The sequence below is a fragment of the Cydia fagiglandana genome, chromosome 5 (genome assembly GCF_963556715.1).
Source record: "Cydia fagiglandana chromosome 5, ilCydFagi1.1, whole genome shotgun sequence".
NCBI classification, from domain to species: domain Eukaryota; kingdom Metazoa; phylum Arthropoda; class Insecta; order Lepidoptera; family Tortricidae; genus Cydia; species Cydia fagiglandana.
Genome location: NC_085936.1, coordinates 8,145,232 through 8,158,686, shown reverse-complemented (window position 1 = coordinate 8,158,686; position 13,455 = coordinate 8,145,232). Strand labels below are relative to the sequence as shown.

At 37.9% G+C, this 13,455-nt stretch overlaps 1 protein-coding gene across 1 annotated transcript; it reads left to right on the top strand.

The window, feature by feature from the left end:
• Positions 1-6,976: 6,976 nt before the first annotated feature.
• Positions 6,977-11,713, top strand: LOC134664724 (venom allergen 5.02-like). Its single transcript, XM_063521471.1, has 5 exons — positions 6,977-7,004; positions 7,263-7,381; positions 9,861-9,942; positions 10,979-11,160; positions 11,598-11,713. Exons 1-5 carry the CDS (start codon positions 6,977-6,979, stop codon positions 11,697-11,699), a joined length of 513 nt encoding a protein of 170 aa, XP_063377541.1. The 3' UTR covers positions 11,700-11,713.
• The last annotated feature ends 1,742 nt before the right edge of the window (positions 11,714-13,455 follow it).

The following is a 13,455-nucleotide window of genomic DNA, read 5'->3' as shown; positions in this document are numbered from 1 at the left end:
TTCCGCCCTCGCTCACCAATCTATCCGCCCTGCCACATACTCCCATCGACCCAGGGAAATTAATGCCCATTCAACTCATATTTAACGTGTGCACTGGAAGCGCAGCGCAGTAAAATATCAAAAGAGATATTTTCATGATTTATTTTTATCGATGTTCGAAGACTAGGTACGCTAGTTCGAATTTGAAGCACTAGCTTGGAATTCTAATAATGGACAGAGCCGTAACCACGCGTTTTTCATGCCTTTATTTAATCAAATATGTAGGTACTTTTAATCTAGACTGCTGGCGATCCTTCTTATGCGCTTTATAAAATTTCCGCAAGTTGTACATATTGTAACAACAAAATTTTAATTCTTCATTTTTTCAATACTGTTTTGTATGTGACCCATCTTCGTTTGATACCCTTACCGCGATCTAGCGAGCTCAGTCAATAACAACATGGTCCGGGTTGCTAGATTAAAAATAATTTCGGTGTCTTCCTACATCTTTGGTTTTTTTTTAATCGAAAGGGGTTTGTAAATTAAAATTGTCTTCAAATATTGTTTTTTCTTTCTATTTAATATTAGTCCAAATAAAGTAAAGAAGAAAGGTGGTGTTTTCTTTTCAAAATCATCTAGGATCGCACGAATCCAGTTCGGGCTGTGGCAACTCTGCCATTTGACTTGTCATTATTCTTCCTGTCAAAATGAAGATCGTGGACCGTTTTCTTTTGCGGTGTTTCGCCGTATGAAAGCCGTTTAATGGCTATAATACATCCCATCGGGAGACATCTCCTTTTTAAGTGAGTATTTTGGTGATTTCTGCAGTGGGTTTTGTGCATAAGATTCCATTTAATAGCGTGGTGAATTTTATTTCACAGTCCCGGATTTTTATCCTATATGGAAGTCGTGTGAGACGATGGTGTGTTGGTGGAGGCCTCATCGAGTCGACATGCTGGTCAATCCCGGCCACGTATGCCGCTTCTCCTCGATGGGTAAGTTAATTACTTGTTTTTGAATTCGTAATCCTTACGCCCATGCGGGGGTCCGCTCTTTAAATCATGAACCGATTTTTCTCCTTTATTTAGGTTCCAGCTTGTCAAAAGTCTGTGAACCCTGTCTTACTACCTGTAACTCGTTACAGGGCCTACCACTTAGTCTACAGTTTGGCTGTAAGGCAGCCCCCAGCCAGCTTGGTGTACCGGCGGTCGGGGCCTGTTCGCTATTACTACAACTACCATGGATGCAGAGGCACTGCGACATGAGTCTCCATTAGTGTGTCGGCAGTGGTACCTTCCTTCTAATGTCACTACTTAAAAGGTCAGAGACAACCAATTTATTATTTTCTCCAAGGCGCCCAACTTACTTTAAATAATTTTCCTTATTTTTATACCACGTACCCAGAGTGCCCAACCATAAGAAATGTAGCCGCCAAACCCACATTTGCTCTCATATTTTTAGTTAAGTCTGTAGTAAGCTAGCCGAGGCTATTTAATATATTATAATGTCATAAGTTAACATTTGACACTTCTAAACTTAGATATTGGTCGTTTAGTCAAATAAATGTATTATAAGTAATGTACTAGTTTCCTTTATTCCATTTTAATTAGCCCCCTAAAATAATAATGGTAACAGTGGCGCCCAACGTGGGGCCCGAATAATAAATTGTACTACTATGGTAATCTTGTTTGAAAGGATGGACCGTATTATAAATTTATTACATAATGTAAAGGGAGCAAATTTGGAGGTTATAGTGAAGTACAGTCAGCAGGAGTTTACATTTATTAAGTTTATTACGGGATGTTTGGAGTTGAAGTTTAAAATAAATAAAATTAATATTAAATAGTTTCTTGACGTGGTTGGGTACAGTCAGTCACAATTATTGTTGTTGACTTACGTTTTTTTTTAAATAACTTACCGATATTCAAATAGCGGTTTACCTTTAAGGTCGAATTTTATTGTAGTAGTTTTCACAATTGTTTCGTACGGGAGTTATGTTTATTACCTACTTTTCCTTATCTATTGTCTCGACTTAAATCGAGTTTTTTCCTTATTGTTGTTACTTTGGATGGAGTAAATATTTACTTATTAGTTAACTATCGGTGATTGCGCGTTTTTTTTTTGTTGATGTTCGGTAGGAGTTTTTTTTTTATGGTTGCGTGCAGGAGTTTTGTTTACGTATTACTTTCTTTCGATCGTGTCTGAGCAAACGTAACTCAGGCACGTGGTTTGTTTGTTGTTGGTGGGCGGAGAGGACGATTTAAAGACTCTTCGCGTGTTTTACCGGGGTGCTGGCGCTTTAAACCAGCATTCCAATCGGCACTGGCTGGTCGGGTTTTGGCGGATTTTAAACCGTCAAGCTCTTAATAGCAGTGCCGTCTTCTTTTGTTAGCGCTTTGCGGTATGACTTAAACCATATGCGTGAACGTTAATGTTGATGTTAGGGGGTTGTTATGCGGTACACGCCTTAAAGCGTCGTCCGCAAACATCGGATTTTTGTGTGTCTCGTGTTGTTTCGAACGTTACCGTCTGCCTGTCGTTCAGACACAGCTGGTCAACGTATCGTTGTGTTGTGTTTTTGTCTCGTTTCCGCGTCCAGACCTGTGTCGACTTAAGGCACGGCCTGATAAATGCGCGTTACTTGAATGGTGTAAAGTAGCAGTCACCGATCTTAGTTAGTTAAATTTTACCTGGCTATAGGCCGTCTATCCACAGTGAGTGTTGGCAGTACAGGGCGAAATCCCTGATTTCGCACTGCAGGACCAGTGTTCCTGTGAGGAGTGTCGACTGCTAGCTCAGTGGCTCTTTAGCCGAGCTATCGGACACTGCCCTTAACTCATATGGGTAATTGACTGTACTCAGTCATTACCACAGATTATGGAATAATCTGTTACCTTACGCACATTCCGCCATATAACTTGGACGTGCAACCCGCGACCCAGGTCGCTCGCTGCGCCGCCAAGATATACAGCGATGCAGTGCGTAGGTAGGGAGCTTTGCAGCTTCACTTATTAGCGTTAGTTTCGTTAGGTTAATATACGCTTAGGGTATCATAGTGTATATTACAGTACAGTAATATTATAGTTTGTAGGTGGTAACTTATGCACAGCTCGGCTGTGCTTATTTTTTTATTATGGTTTAGTGCGTGGGTTCGAATTGGGTGGTCGTTGCTTTCCTTTATGCCTTTAGCGTTGATTTTTTTTTTTTGGGACTTCTTCTAGAAAATAAGAGGGTGGTTTTGCGAGCTGGGGGCCAGCTCAAAATTTTGCCGTAGTCAAAATTTTCTTCGGGTAGGGGAGCACTGTAACAACAAAATTTTAATTCTTCATTTTTTCAATACTGTTTTGTATGTGACCCATCTTCGTTTGATACCCTTACCGCGATCTAGCGAGCTCAGTCGATAACAACATGGTCCGGGTTGCTAGATTAAAAATAATTTCGGTGTCTTCCTACATCTTTGGTTTTTTTTTAATCGAAAGGGGTTTGTAAATTAAAATTGTCTTCAAATATTGTTTTTTCTTTCTATTTAATATTAGTCCAAATAAAGTAAAGAAGAAAGGTGGTGTTTTCTTTTCAAAATCATCTAGGATCGCACGAATCCAGTTCGGGCTGTGGCAACTCTGCCATTTGACTTGTCATTATTCTTCCTGTCAAAATGAAGATCGTGGACCGTTTTCTTTTGCGGTGTTTCGCCGTATGAAAGCCGTTTAATGGCTATAATACATCCCATCGGGAGACATCTCCTTTTTAAGTGAGTATTTTGGTGATTTCTGCAGTGGGTTTTGTGCATAAGATTCCATTTAATAGCGTGGTGAATTTTATTTCACAGTCCCGGATTTTTATCCTATATGGAAGTCGTGTGAGACGATGGTGTGTTGGTGGAGGCCTCATCGAGTCGACATGCTGGTCAATCCCGGCCACGTATGCCGCTTCTCCTCGATGGGTAAGTTAATTACTTGTTTTTGAATTCGTAATCCTTACGCCCATGCGGGGGTCCGCTCTTTAAATCATGAACCGATTTTTCTCCTTTATTTAGGTTCCAGCTTGTCAAAAGTCTGTGAACCCTGTCTTACTACCTGTAACTCGTTACAGGGCCTACCACTTAGTCTACAGTTTGGCTGTAAGGCAGCCCCCAGCCAGCTTGGTGTACCGGCGGTCGGGGCCTGTTCGCTATTACTACAACTACCATGGATGCAGAGGCACTGCGACATGAGTCTCCATTAGTGTGTCGGCAGTGGTACCTTCCTTCTAATGTCACTACTTAAAAGGTCAGAGACAACCAATTTATTATTTTCTCCAAGGCGCCCAACTTACTTTAAATAATTTTCCTTATTTTTATACCACGTACCCAGAGTGCCCAACCATAAGAAATGTAGCCGCCAAACCCACATTTGCTCTCATATTTTTAGTTAAGTCTGTAGTAAGCTAGCCGAGGCTATTTAATATATTATAATGTCATAAGTTAACATTTGACACTTCTAAACTTAGATATTGGTCGTTTAGTCAAATAAATGTATTATAAGTAATGTACTAGTTTCCTTTATTCCATTTTAATTAGCCCCCTAAAATAATAATGGTAACAATATGTATGCGTATCTAGTTTATTACTCAATTATGAGTAACAGTTGCAGTCATATTTGCTTGCCAGAATATTTTCTGCATACCTAAGTTATTTACACAATTGGATAAAGTGATATATTAATATTACTTACAATTTCAAGCCACACATTTCACACCAGCGTTATCAAACGTTGACAACAGACATTATTATTTATCATGCTTAAATACTAGTATTAGATCATCAAAATGTTGTTCTTGCTCTTTTTTGTATTTTCGTTTTTCCTTTATAACTGTGATAGTGCAAGTCCACAAAGTAAGTTACATTTATTTATTTCCGTGGTCAATCTTTAGACTTTTTAACTGAAAAATATTATATTTGCTTATTTACAGATCATACGAAAATAGATCTAACAATGACGTAGTAAAAACATATTTTTTCTAGAAATTAAAACTTAAAAAAAAAAATCTTTTTATATCATAATTCTAGGAAGTATATCATAATTCTTCGTAGGAAGTGAAAACTGAAAAAATAGGTACTCGTTTTAAAACGCAAACTAAAATTTAAATTGAACTGTCGTGGTTCATACTAGGACCCCGTTTACACAATGATTATTTACTAATATCTGTAAATCTTTATTTTGAAGTTACCTATACTTCGTTTTTTTTAGCATTAGAAATAAGGTAAACAATCTTGATGTGTCTTTTAATTGAAAAACACATTTTTAAAATAAGTCGGGGCAAATATGTAACAATTATGAATCCAATACGATCATTTATATTCTTTTGCTTTCATAAGTAATAGTTACTGATTTTTAAAAAGCGTTTTTCAATTAAAAGACCCATCCACCATCCCACCATTTGATTTGATTTGATTTGAGTCCGCCATTTGTACATTGTTGTATATATTTTGTGCAATAAAGTTTAAATAAATAAATAATAAGAGACATGTCAAGATCGCTTACCTTCCTTCAAGTTCTTTCTAATGCTAAAAAAACGAACTATACTTACTTTTCGGTCCAATTGAACCCTTACCCTAAATGGAAACCTGTACAATAACGCTCGTACAAAATGTATTATCCTCCGGGTTTAATGCATCCGCGGCTCATGACAATGCAAATCGAACGACATCGGTACAGTTTAAAGCCCAAGGGCCTACCGCGAACCACTTAGTTCGTTCGTTTATTTGCCTCTGTATCTATCTAATAATATCCAAAGGCGATAGAGAGGCAAATAACGAAATAACGATTTACGAATAACGAATTTCTATCCGCCTGTCATAATCTCTCAGCTCCGAACGCTGCCCGTGCACGTAGCTAGCTAGATTGAATAATAACTAACTATATACGTAAATTATATTTAGGTCTACAGTGCCTTGAAGCTGTGATAAAATTAAGCTTATAAGCTAACGTAAAAAGATACGGCCGTTTATGCCGCAAAAATCGTATATTTCGACACTCACAAGGGAATCAAAATGTATAGGGTACTTCCCTTTGACCTAGAACTATGAATTTTGGCAAGTAATATCGTATTACACTACAAGACAGGGAAAAATCAGAAAACGATACATTTGTAAACAATAAATACAAGTTAAATTTGGTCAGAACCCTCGGTGGGCGAGACCGAATCGAACTTGTCCGGTTTTTAGGGTTCCGTACCCAAAGGGTAAAACGGGACCCTATTACTAAGACTTCGCTGTCCGTCCGTCCGTCCGTCCGTCCGTCCGTCCGTCCGTCCGTCCGTCCGTCTGTCACCAGGCTGTATCTCACGAACCGTGATAGCTAGACAGTTGAAATTTTCACAGATGATGTATTTCTGTTGCCGCTATAACAACAAATACTAAAAACAGAATAAAATAAAGATTTAAATGGGGCTCCCATACAACAAACGTGATTTTTGACCAAAGTTAAGCAACGTCGGGAGGGGTCAGTACTTGGATGGGTGACCGTTTTCTTTTTGCTTTTTTTTGTTTTTTTTTTTTGCATTATGGTACGGAACCCTTCGTGCGCGAGTCCGACTCGCACTTGCCCGGTTTTTTTTAATTTGCTTTTACAAACATGTTAAAGTCGGGCAAACGGAAAAGCGTCTAGATTAGTTGATGGATGGGATTTGTAAAATGTGAACAAATTTTAACAGTTTGGATATTTTTATTCGGCTCGTTTTAATAAATGGTAACGTTAACAACCCTAACGCTAGTACAAAATTCATTACCCGCCGGGCTTAGTGCACCCGCGGCAAATGACAATGCAAATCGAGAGAAGTTGGTGCCGCTCTTCAAAACGGCCCTATTAATCTCGCAGCTTTAGCCCGATAGCCCATGCAATTTGTTACCATAATAGATATACTATTATAGCTATGATCCCCACTTTATTACGATGACCGCGGTGATAAAGCATTTTCATCCAAAACAGTGCCATTTGGTGAAGTGGAACTCCTGATGATGTCCAAAATATTTTGCCATAATTACGGTTTGGAGATAAAATCTAATAAACCTTTGAAATTTTTTATAAAATATGCGAAAAGCTTGTCGAGAATACATTATTTTAAGTGTTTTCTTTAATACCTGTAGAATAAGGTGCTGAACTCTTTTCAATCACAAGCGGATGGTAATCAAGTTACATCGACGCTCCGCCTCATAAAAAAGTTAATTAACTGAGAAACTCAGAGTGTCTTTAGTTCAAAATGAATTATTTTTAATACCATTTGACGTTTATCTTTAACATCAGGGTTGCAGCTGTCATGTGCGCAAATAAAACAGTTCGTGGACGGACATAACGTACGCCGGCAAAGGGTGGCGCGCGGCGTCGTGCCGCGCCAGCCTACGGCCGCCAACATGATATACATGGTGAGTTGAAGGGACATCATCATATCAGCCAGATGACGTCCACTGCTGGACATAGGCCTCCAATAATAAAAACAAAATAAAAATGTCGCATGTCGTGAGACATTGTATAATCCAGTAACTATGTCGAATTTTGTAACCTGGCTCTTTTGCGTAAAATCCGGTAGTTCTGATTTTTTGCAGACTTATTCATGATGTTGGCCCAATGAATAGTCCAAGTTTGTGACATCGAGCGCCGAACGCAACTTTGTCAAAAATCGAAATAAACAAGTCTGCAAAAAATCAGAACTACCGGATTTAACGCAAACGCTAAATGTATTAATACTAGCATTAAGCTCATTTTACGATTTAACGTGTCGCGCTAGTGACTAAAAAACACGTCAGTTAAACCATAAAATTTGTTGGATTTTCCATAATGTCGATATTTAAGGAGGAAAATGGGAACTATGTTTGTATGGTGACGCGGCCGTTCACTATCATCAATAGCGTCAAATTATCAAAATATATTCTTAGGTCTCTTTTCTGTTTTATCTGTTTTAACCGACTTCCAAATCTCAAAGAAGGAGGTTATCAATTCGGTTGTATGTTTTTTTTTTTTTTTTTTTTTTTTTTTTTTTTTTTTTTTTTTTTTTTTTTTTTTTTTTTATGTTGTTACTCCATATCTCCGTCATTACTAGATCGATTTTGAAAATTCTTTTTTTGATTGAATCAAATCAAAACCCAGTTCTGATGATGGGATCCATGAGGAATCGAGGGAACTCCTCAAATCTTAAAGGCATACATATAGTGATTTTTGTGTTTTTATCAACAAATCAAGCATATACATTCAAAAACGTGACATTTGATGAAGTGGAACTGCTGATGATGATCAGAACGGAACTCTTCAACGACGCATAGTTCACCTTTGGCGATTTGTCCTCTTCCTTATGTTTGTTAAGCAAGTTAAGTTTTTAAGCAACATTTTTGTCAAGCTTGAGTTCTGATGATGGGATCCATGAGAAATCGAGGGAACTCCTCAAATTTTAAAGGCATGCGTATAGAGGTTTTTGTATTTTCATCAGAAAATCAAGCATTTTCATTCAAAACTGTCGCATTTGATGGAGTGGAACTGCTGATGATTATCAGAACGGAACTCTTCAACGACGCATAGTTCACGTTTGGCGATTTGTCCTCTTCGTTATGTTTGCTAAGCAAGTTTAGTTTTTAAGCCACATTTCTGTCAAGCTCGAGTTCTGATGATGGGATCCATAAGGAATCGAGGGAACTCCTCAAATTTTAAAGGCATACGTATAGAATTTTCTGTATTTTCATCATAAAATCAAGCATTTACATTAAAAACTGTCCCATTTGATGAAGTGGAACTGCTGATGATGATCAGAACAGAACTCTTCAACGACGCATAGTACACGTTTGGTGATTTCGAATTTCGATTTTGACTTGGACTGGGACCCGGACTCGTACCCGGATCGGAACCGGACCTGGACTCGGACTCGGACTTGGACCCGGACTCGGACCCGGACTCGGACCCGGACTCTGACCCGGACTCGGACCCGGACTCGGACCCGGACTCGGACCCGGACTCGGACCCGGACTCGGACCCAGACTCAGACCCGGACTCGGACTCAGAGACCTGGACCTTGACCCGGAAAATCACTATGATACCTAAACTAAATAAACCGCTATGATTACCTACCATAAAATGTAGGTATATAGTATGATGATGCCAAACCCCTCCCGCTCATACCCCCGTACACCGCACGGCATGCGCCGTTAAGTAGGTTAGGTTAGGTTTGAACTGCGATCCTCACAGACCAAACAAAAGTGGGTTAGGTTTGGTTAGCACTGCGGGCTTTACAGAAACGAAATGCTACTAGAAAAGTGGGTTTGATTAGGTTCGAACTACGATCCTCACAGAACCGAACTGCAATCAGAGAAGTGGGTTAGGTTAGGCTCGAACTACGACCCTTACGGAAACGAAATGCTACTAGAAAGTACTGGTTTTACCTCCTTTTCTACATAGTGCACCATCTACCATAATTTTTCACCGGGCCCCATAGAAGTCGGTTTTTTTTTCTTAAAAATTATCTACATAGTGTACCATCTACAGTAATCTTTCATCGGCCCCCATGGAAGTCGGTTTTTTTTTCTTAAAAATTATTGTACCTACGTATGACATGTTATAGTAAAATAAATAAATTATTTTAGTAATAATTTAATATTAAAAGTTTGTATTTTAATTTAATTTGATATGTTTTAAAGCTTTATGAGCCATGTTACTTGAATTAAATGAATAAAATACAATAAATTGCTAATATACAGAACTAATTTTCAGTTTATGTTAATTAATGACAGGTGCCTCATTTGCGTCAGCAAACAGCTGTGTGAAACTGAAACGAACAACATTATTTGCATACAACCAAAACAAGGTTAAATTGGTAGGTAAATACCTATACTAATTGAAATATATCATAATTATTTTTAGGTGTGGGACGAAGAACTAGCAGAAAAAGCAGCGAGATGGGCTGAAAATGGAATCTTTGGCCATAATCCAGTTAAGACCGTTGGTAATTAAACTACCCTTTGATTAGTAATGCGCCGAATACAGAACAGAATCGAATATTCGCTGGAACATTTGGTTCCGCTTTTGCCGAAATGAATGTTTCCCTGAATTACTATTCGATTCAGCGATCATTTCAATACGTATCAATCAGTCTTCTTCAAACCGCCCCGTATCGAACTAGTGCCACTGAATAAGTAATAATCTAATAATACTCGTATCATAAGTAGAAACTTACGGAAGTTCTCTAGCCTAATTTCGATGTTTAGCTACTTTAATTGGTCATTACTACGTAATTTACGTGAAGCCGCTTACCTACTTAAGGATGGTCAATTGGTGAATGATTGATTATACCCCTCGAGACCAACGATGGTCTCTATGAATGTTAAGTTTTATATGGAGTAGCAGTCACGTAAAATGTTTGTAGAGATTTATTGGTAGTTTAGCACATTACTTTATTTAGATACATTTCTTCAACATTTAAGTAATTAATAAAGATACGGTAAAATTCGATTTCTTCAATTATTTGTGTACCGCACAAAACTTTGTTCGCGGTACACTTATGGGATCACTTCGGTCTTGAAAATCAGTTTTTTTTTTTAATTAAGCCCAACCAAGAGATACTTGAAAGAACTGTCATAGGGACCGTTATTCGATACGAGAGGTAAAACAGATAAAAACTGGCCAGTGCGTGTCGAGCCACGCATAATGAAGGGGTTTGTACCTTTTAATAAGTAGAGATGGTTTTTGGACAAAAATCATCAATGGGTCAACCGATTATATTAAAATGATGTTTTTCGTAATTGTATCCTATTTAATATATTAAATTATAATATTACAAGAGTTGGAAGAATATAATTTTGAATACAAAAACTAAATACTTACTTATATTTAAATTGTAAAATTAACCAAATAATTAAGCTGAACACAACAACATAATCTGTGGACAAGCGAATATATGTACTTACCACGAGTAAGAGCTGAATGTAAGATTGGATCAATGTGAACAAGTCATCCCATTTCAGCCTTTGTTCTCTTTGTAGGCTCACAAAGATGGGGCCAGATTGGTGAAAATGTCTTTATAAACACGTTGCCGAGGCCGTTCTATGTGCCAGTTATTCCGAATATCGAGGAAGCCCTGGACAGCTGGTTTGACGAGCACGCAAATTATGGATTTGAGCCATACAGCCTCGCTACGCCGCGACCTATTGGTCACTACACGCAAGTAATGCATAATAATACTTATCAACGAATGCTGGTTAGCACTGCTAGCGCTGCTGGCTCCTACATACAAAAATACCTAGACGAGTACTGTCCTAATTTCTAACGAACCCGAAAGAAAGCTGATTGGATAATAACAAGAAATACATTGAGGTAGGGCCCGTACCAAGTAACACGTGACCTTTTAGCTAGCTAGGTTTGCCATATACGAGTATGTACTACGTATGCACATTATTGTTTAATATGTATACCGTAATAATTATAACTATGTTTACATGATGATTTTTGGTCTAAGTAAAGGACAAACTTAAACCGGGAGGACTTTTAATATACATTTACCTTAAGAGGGCTGTTCAAATAATTGGTTATAGTAGGTATGGTAGGCATAAAGATTATTATTATTATCCGGTAGGTAACACATTACATACATGCGGTTTTCAGATGGTGTGGGCCGAGTCTACCCATGTCGGCTGTGGGATCTCACAGAAGAAAGAGAACGGTTGGACCACTACGTTGACTGTTTGTAATTACGCCCCCACGTAAGTTACACCTTATTAGTACAGGACTAATTAGACTAGCATAAATTAACTAGCTTTTGATAGAAGATAGTCCTTACGCCGTTGCTATAAGCTTTATCAATTGTCATGTAACTGTGTACTATTGTCGTTAATTTAAGTAAGTAAGCGCGTGTGAAGGAGCCAGCAAATTCATAGTCAAGTTGTTTCCTGTTGTTTTATGCTTTCTGCAACATTTTAGAAAAACACTTGATAATGCAATCGCCAAGTGCCTTACAATTCTATGCGAGCAAATGTAGACAACTGTTACTGTATTAGGAGCATTTGCAAAGGGAATTCTAAGCGGAGTTTATCAGCTTACCTATTGGAAAACCCTGTTGTTTTCAATTTCAATTTTACGTTGAAATATCTCGCAGTAAACCATGAACAGGCTAGCCGAAATAGGGGCTATTCCCAGTGGTACCTAAATATGGTGAGATTTATTTTCACTAATAAAACTTTGGTGAGATAAGAAATCAAAGCTCGACGGAATCGGACCAAGCGTGATATTTGCAATGACAAAGTATGTAATTTCATTATAAATGTCATTTTTTTACGATAATATGAAGTTTATCAGTCTACACTCCTCACGTTGTTCTGTTCATATCGGTTCAAAGTCAGCTTGACTTCAGCTTAAGCTTGATTTGAGGTTAGACGGTCTCTATCCAAAATAATAATGATAATACGGAAGGCGGTGATCCGAAATAATCCTTAGGTACACCTTTATAATTATTTATAGCTGAGTAACACATAAGAAATAAACTTGTAATTTATTTTATTAACTACCAGGAAAAACCATAGATAAATTATGATTCCACTCATCCACTAGAAGCGGCCATTCCCAGCAGAGGGACGTATCTCTACAGGTAGGACGATAGTGATGACATACTGGAAACGAAAATCCCGTTAACCATTTTATACCAGCTCTTGGGAATAACCCTAAACCGGAAAAGTAAAATGTGGAATCAGAGGGAAAAGCAGGATTGGTCTGACGTATTGATCAACAGTACCTATTGGTGGTTTACCTTTGATTTTTCAGTGGCATGCGTCGGCCGTGATCACAAATAGGTTTATGCAAAGCGTAGTTGTCAAGGAACGATGAAGGTAGATTGTTTTTTCGCTGCAGTATAGTAGTTTCAAACTAGGATAGTTATCCTTATTATCTTATCTAAGTTATCTATACAATTAATACTAACAATTTTCTAAATTGATGACTTAAGTTAGTTTATTTTCATTTTTAATATTTGTATCTACCTTATCAATAAACTTGTATTTTGTATTGAAAAAAAAAATTGATGACTGATGATATTGAATTTGAAAATTCAACAGTTAGGGAGATATTGATAAAATAAAAATATTTTCTGACGGACAAATACTTCAGATACTTACTCCATTATTTAGTATCTAGGACGACTCTGAAATTATTGCAGCTACTTTTACGGAGCTAAGTACGGTAACATTTCAAACAGATGTCCGCCATTTGTAAATTTTTGACAGGCTAGGCTTCTGGCACGGACATCCGGCATTCAGCCACAATTGTAAATTGTGTAAAAATATTTAAAAACGTTATTAATTTAAATAAGCATTAGGATTTTTAAAGTAACACCCATTCATCTTGGTTCGTATGAAGTCGCCAGCCTGTCGGTATTCTACAGGTTGCACTTCGGGGAGTGTGCCCAAGAGCTACACGAGCTCATTCCACCGTCCCCATTCTACCATCGGACTTTTAGACGCACGGCCGGTTT

Bases quoted from the DNA above. Each gene is read 5' to 3' on its own strand.
- LOC134664724 (XM_063521471.1), top strand. From the start codon at position 6,977: ATGTCCAAAATATTTTGCCATAATTACG. The intron at 7,005-7,262 runs GTTTGGAGATAA...CTTTAACATCAG, and splicing joins AATATTTTGCCATAATTACG to GGTTGCAGCTGTCATGTGCG. The intron at 11,161-11,597 runs GTAATGCATAAT...TGCGGTTTTCAG, and splicing joins CTATTGGTCACTACACGCAA to ATGGTGTGGGCCGAGTCTAC.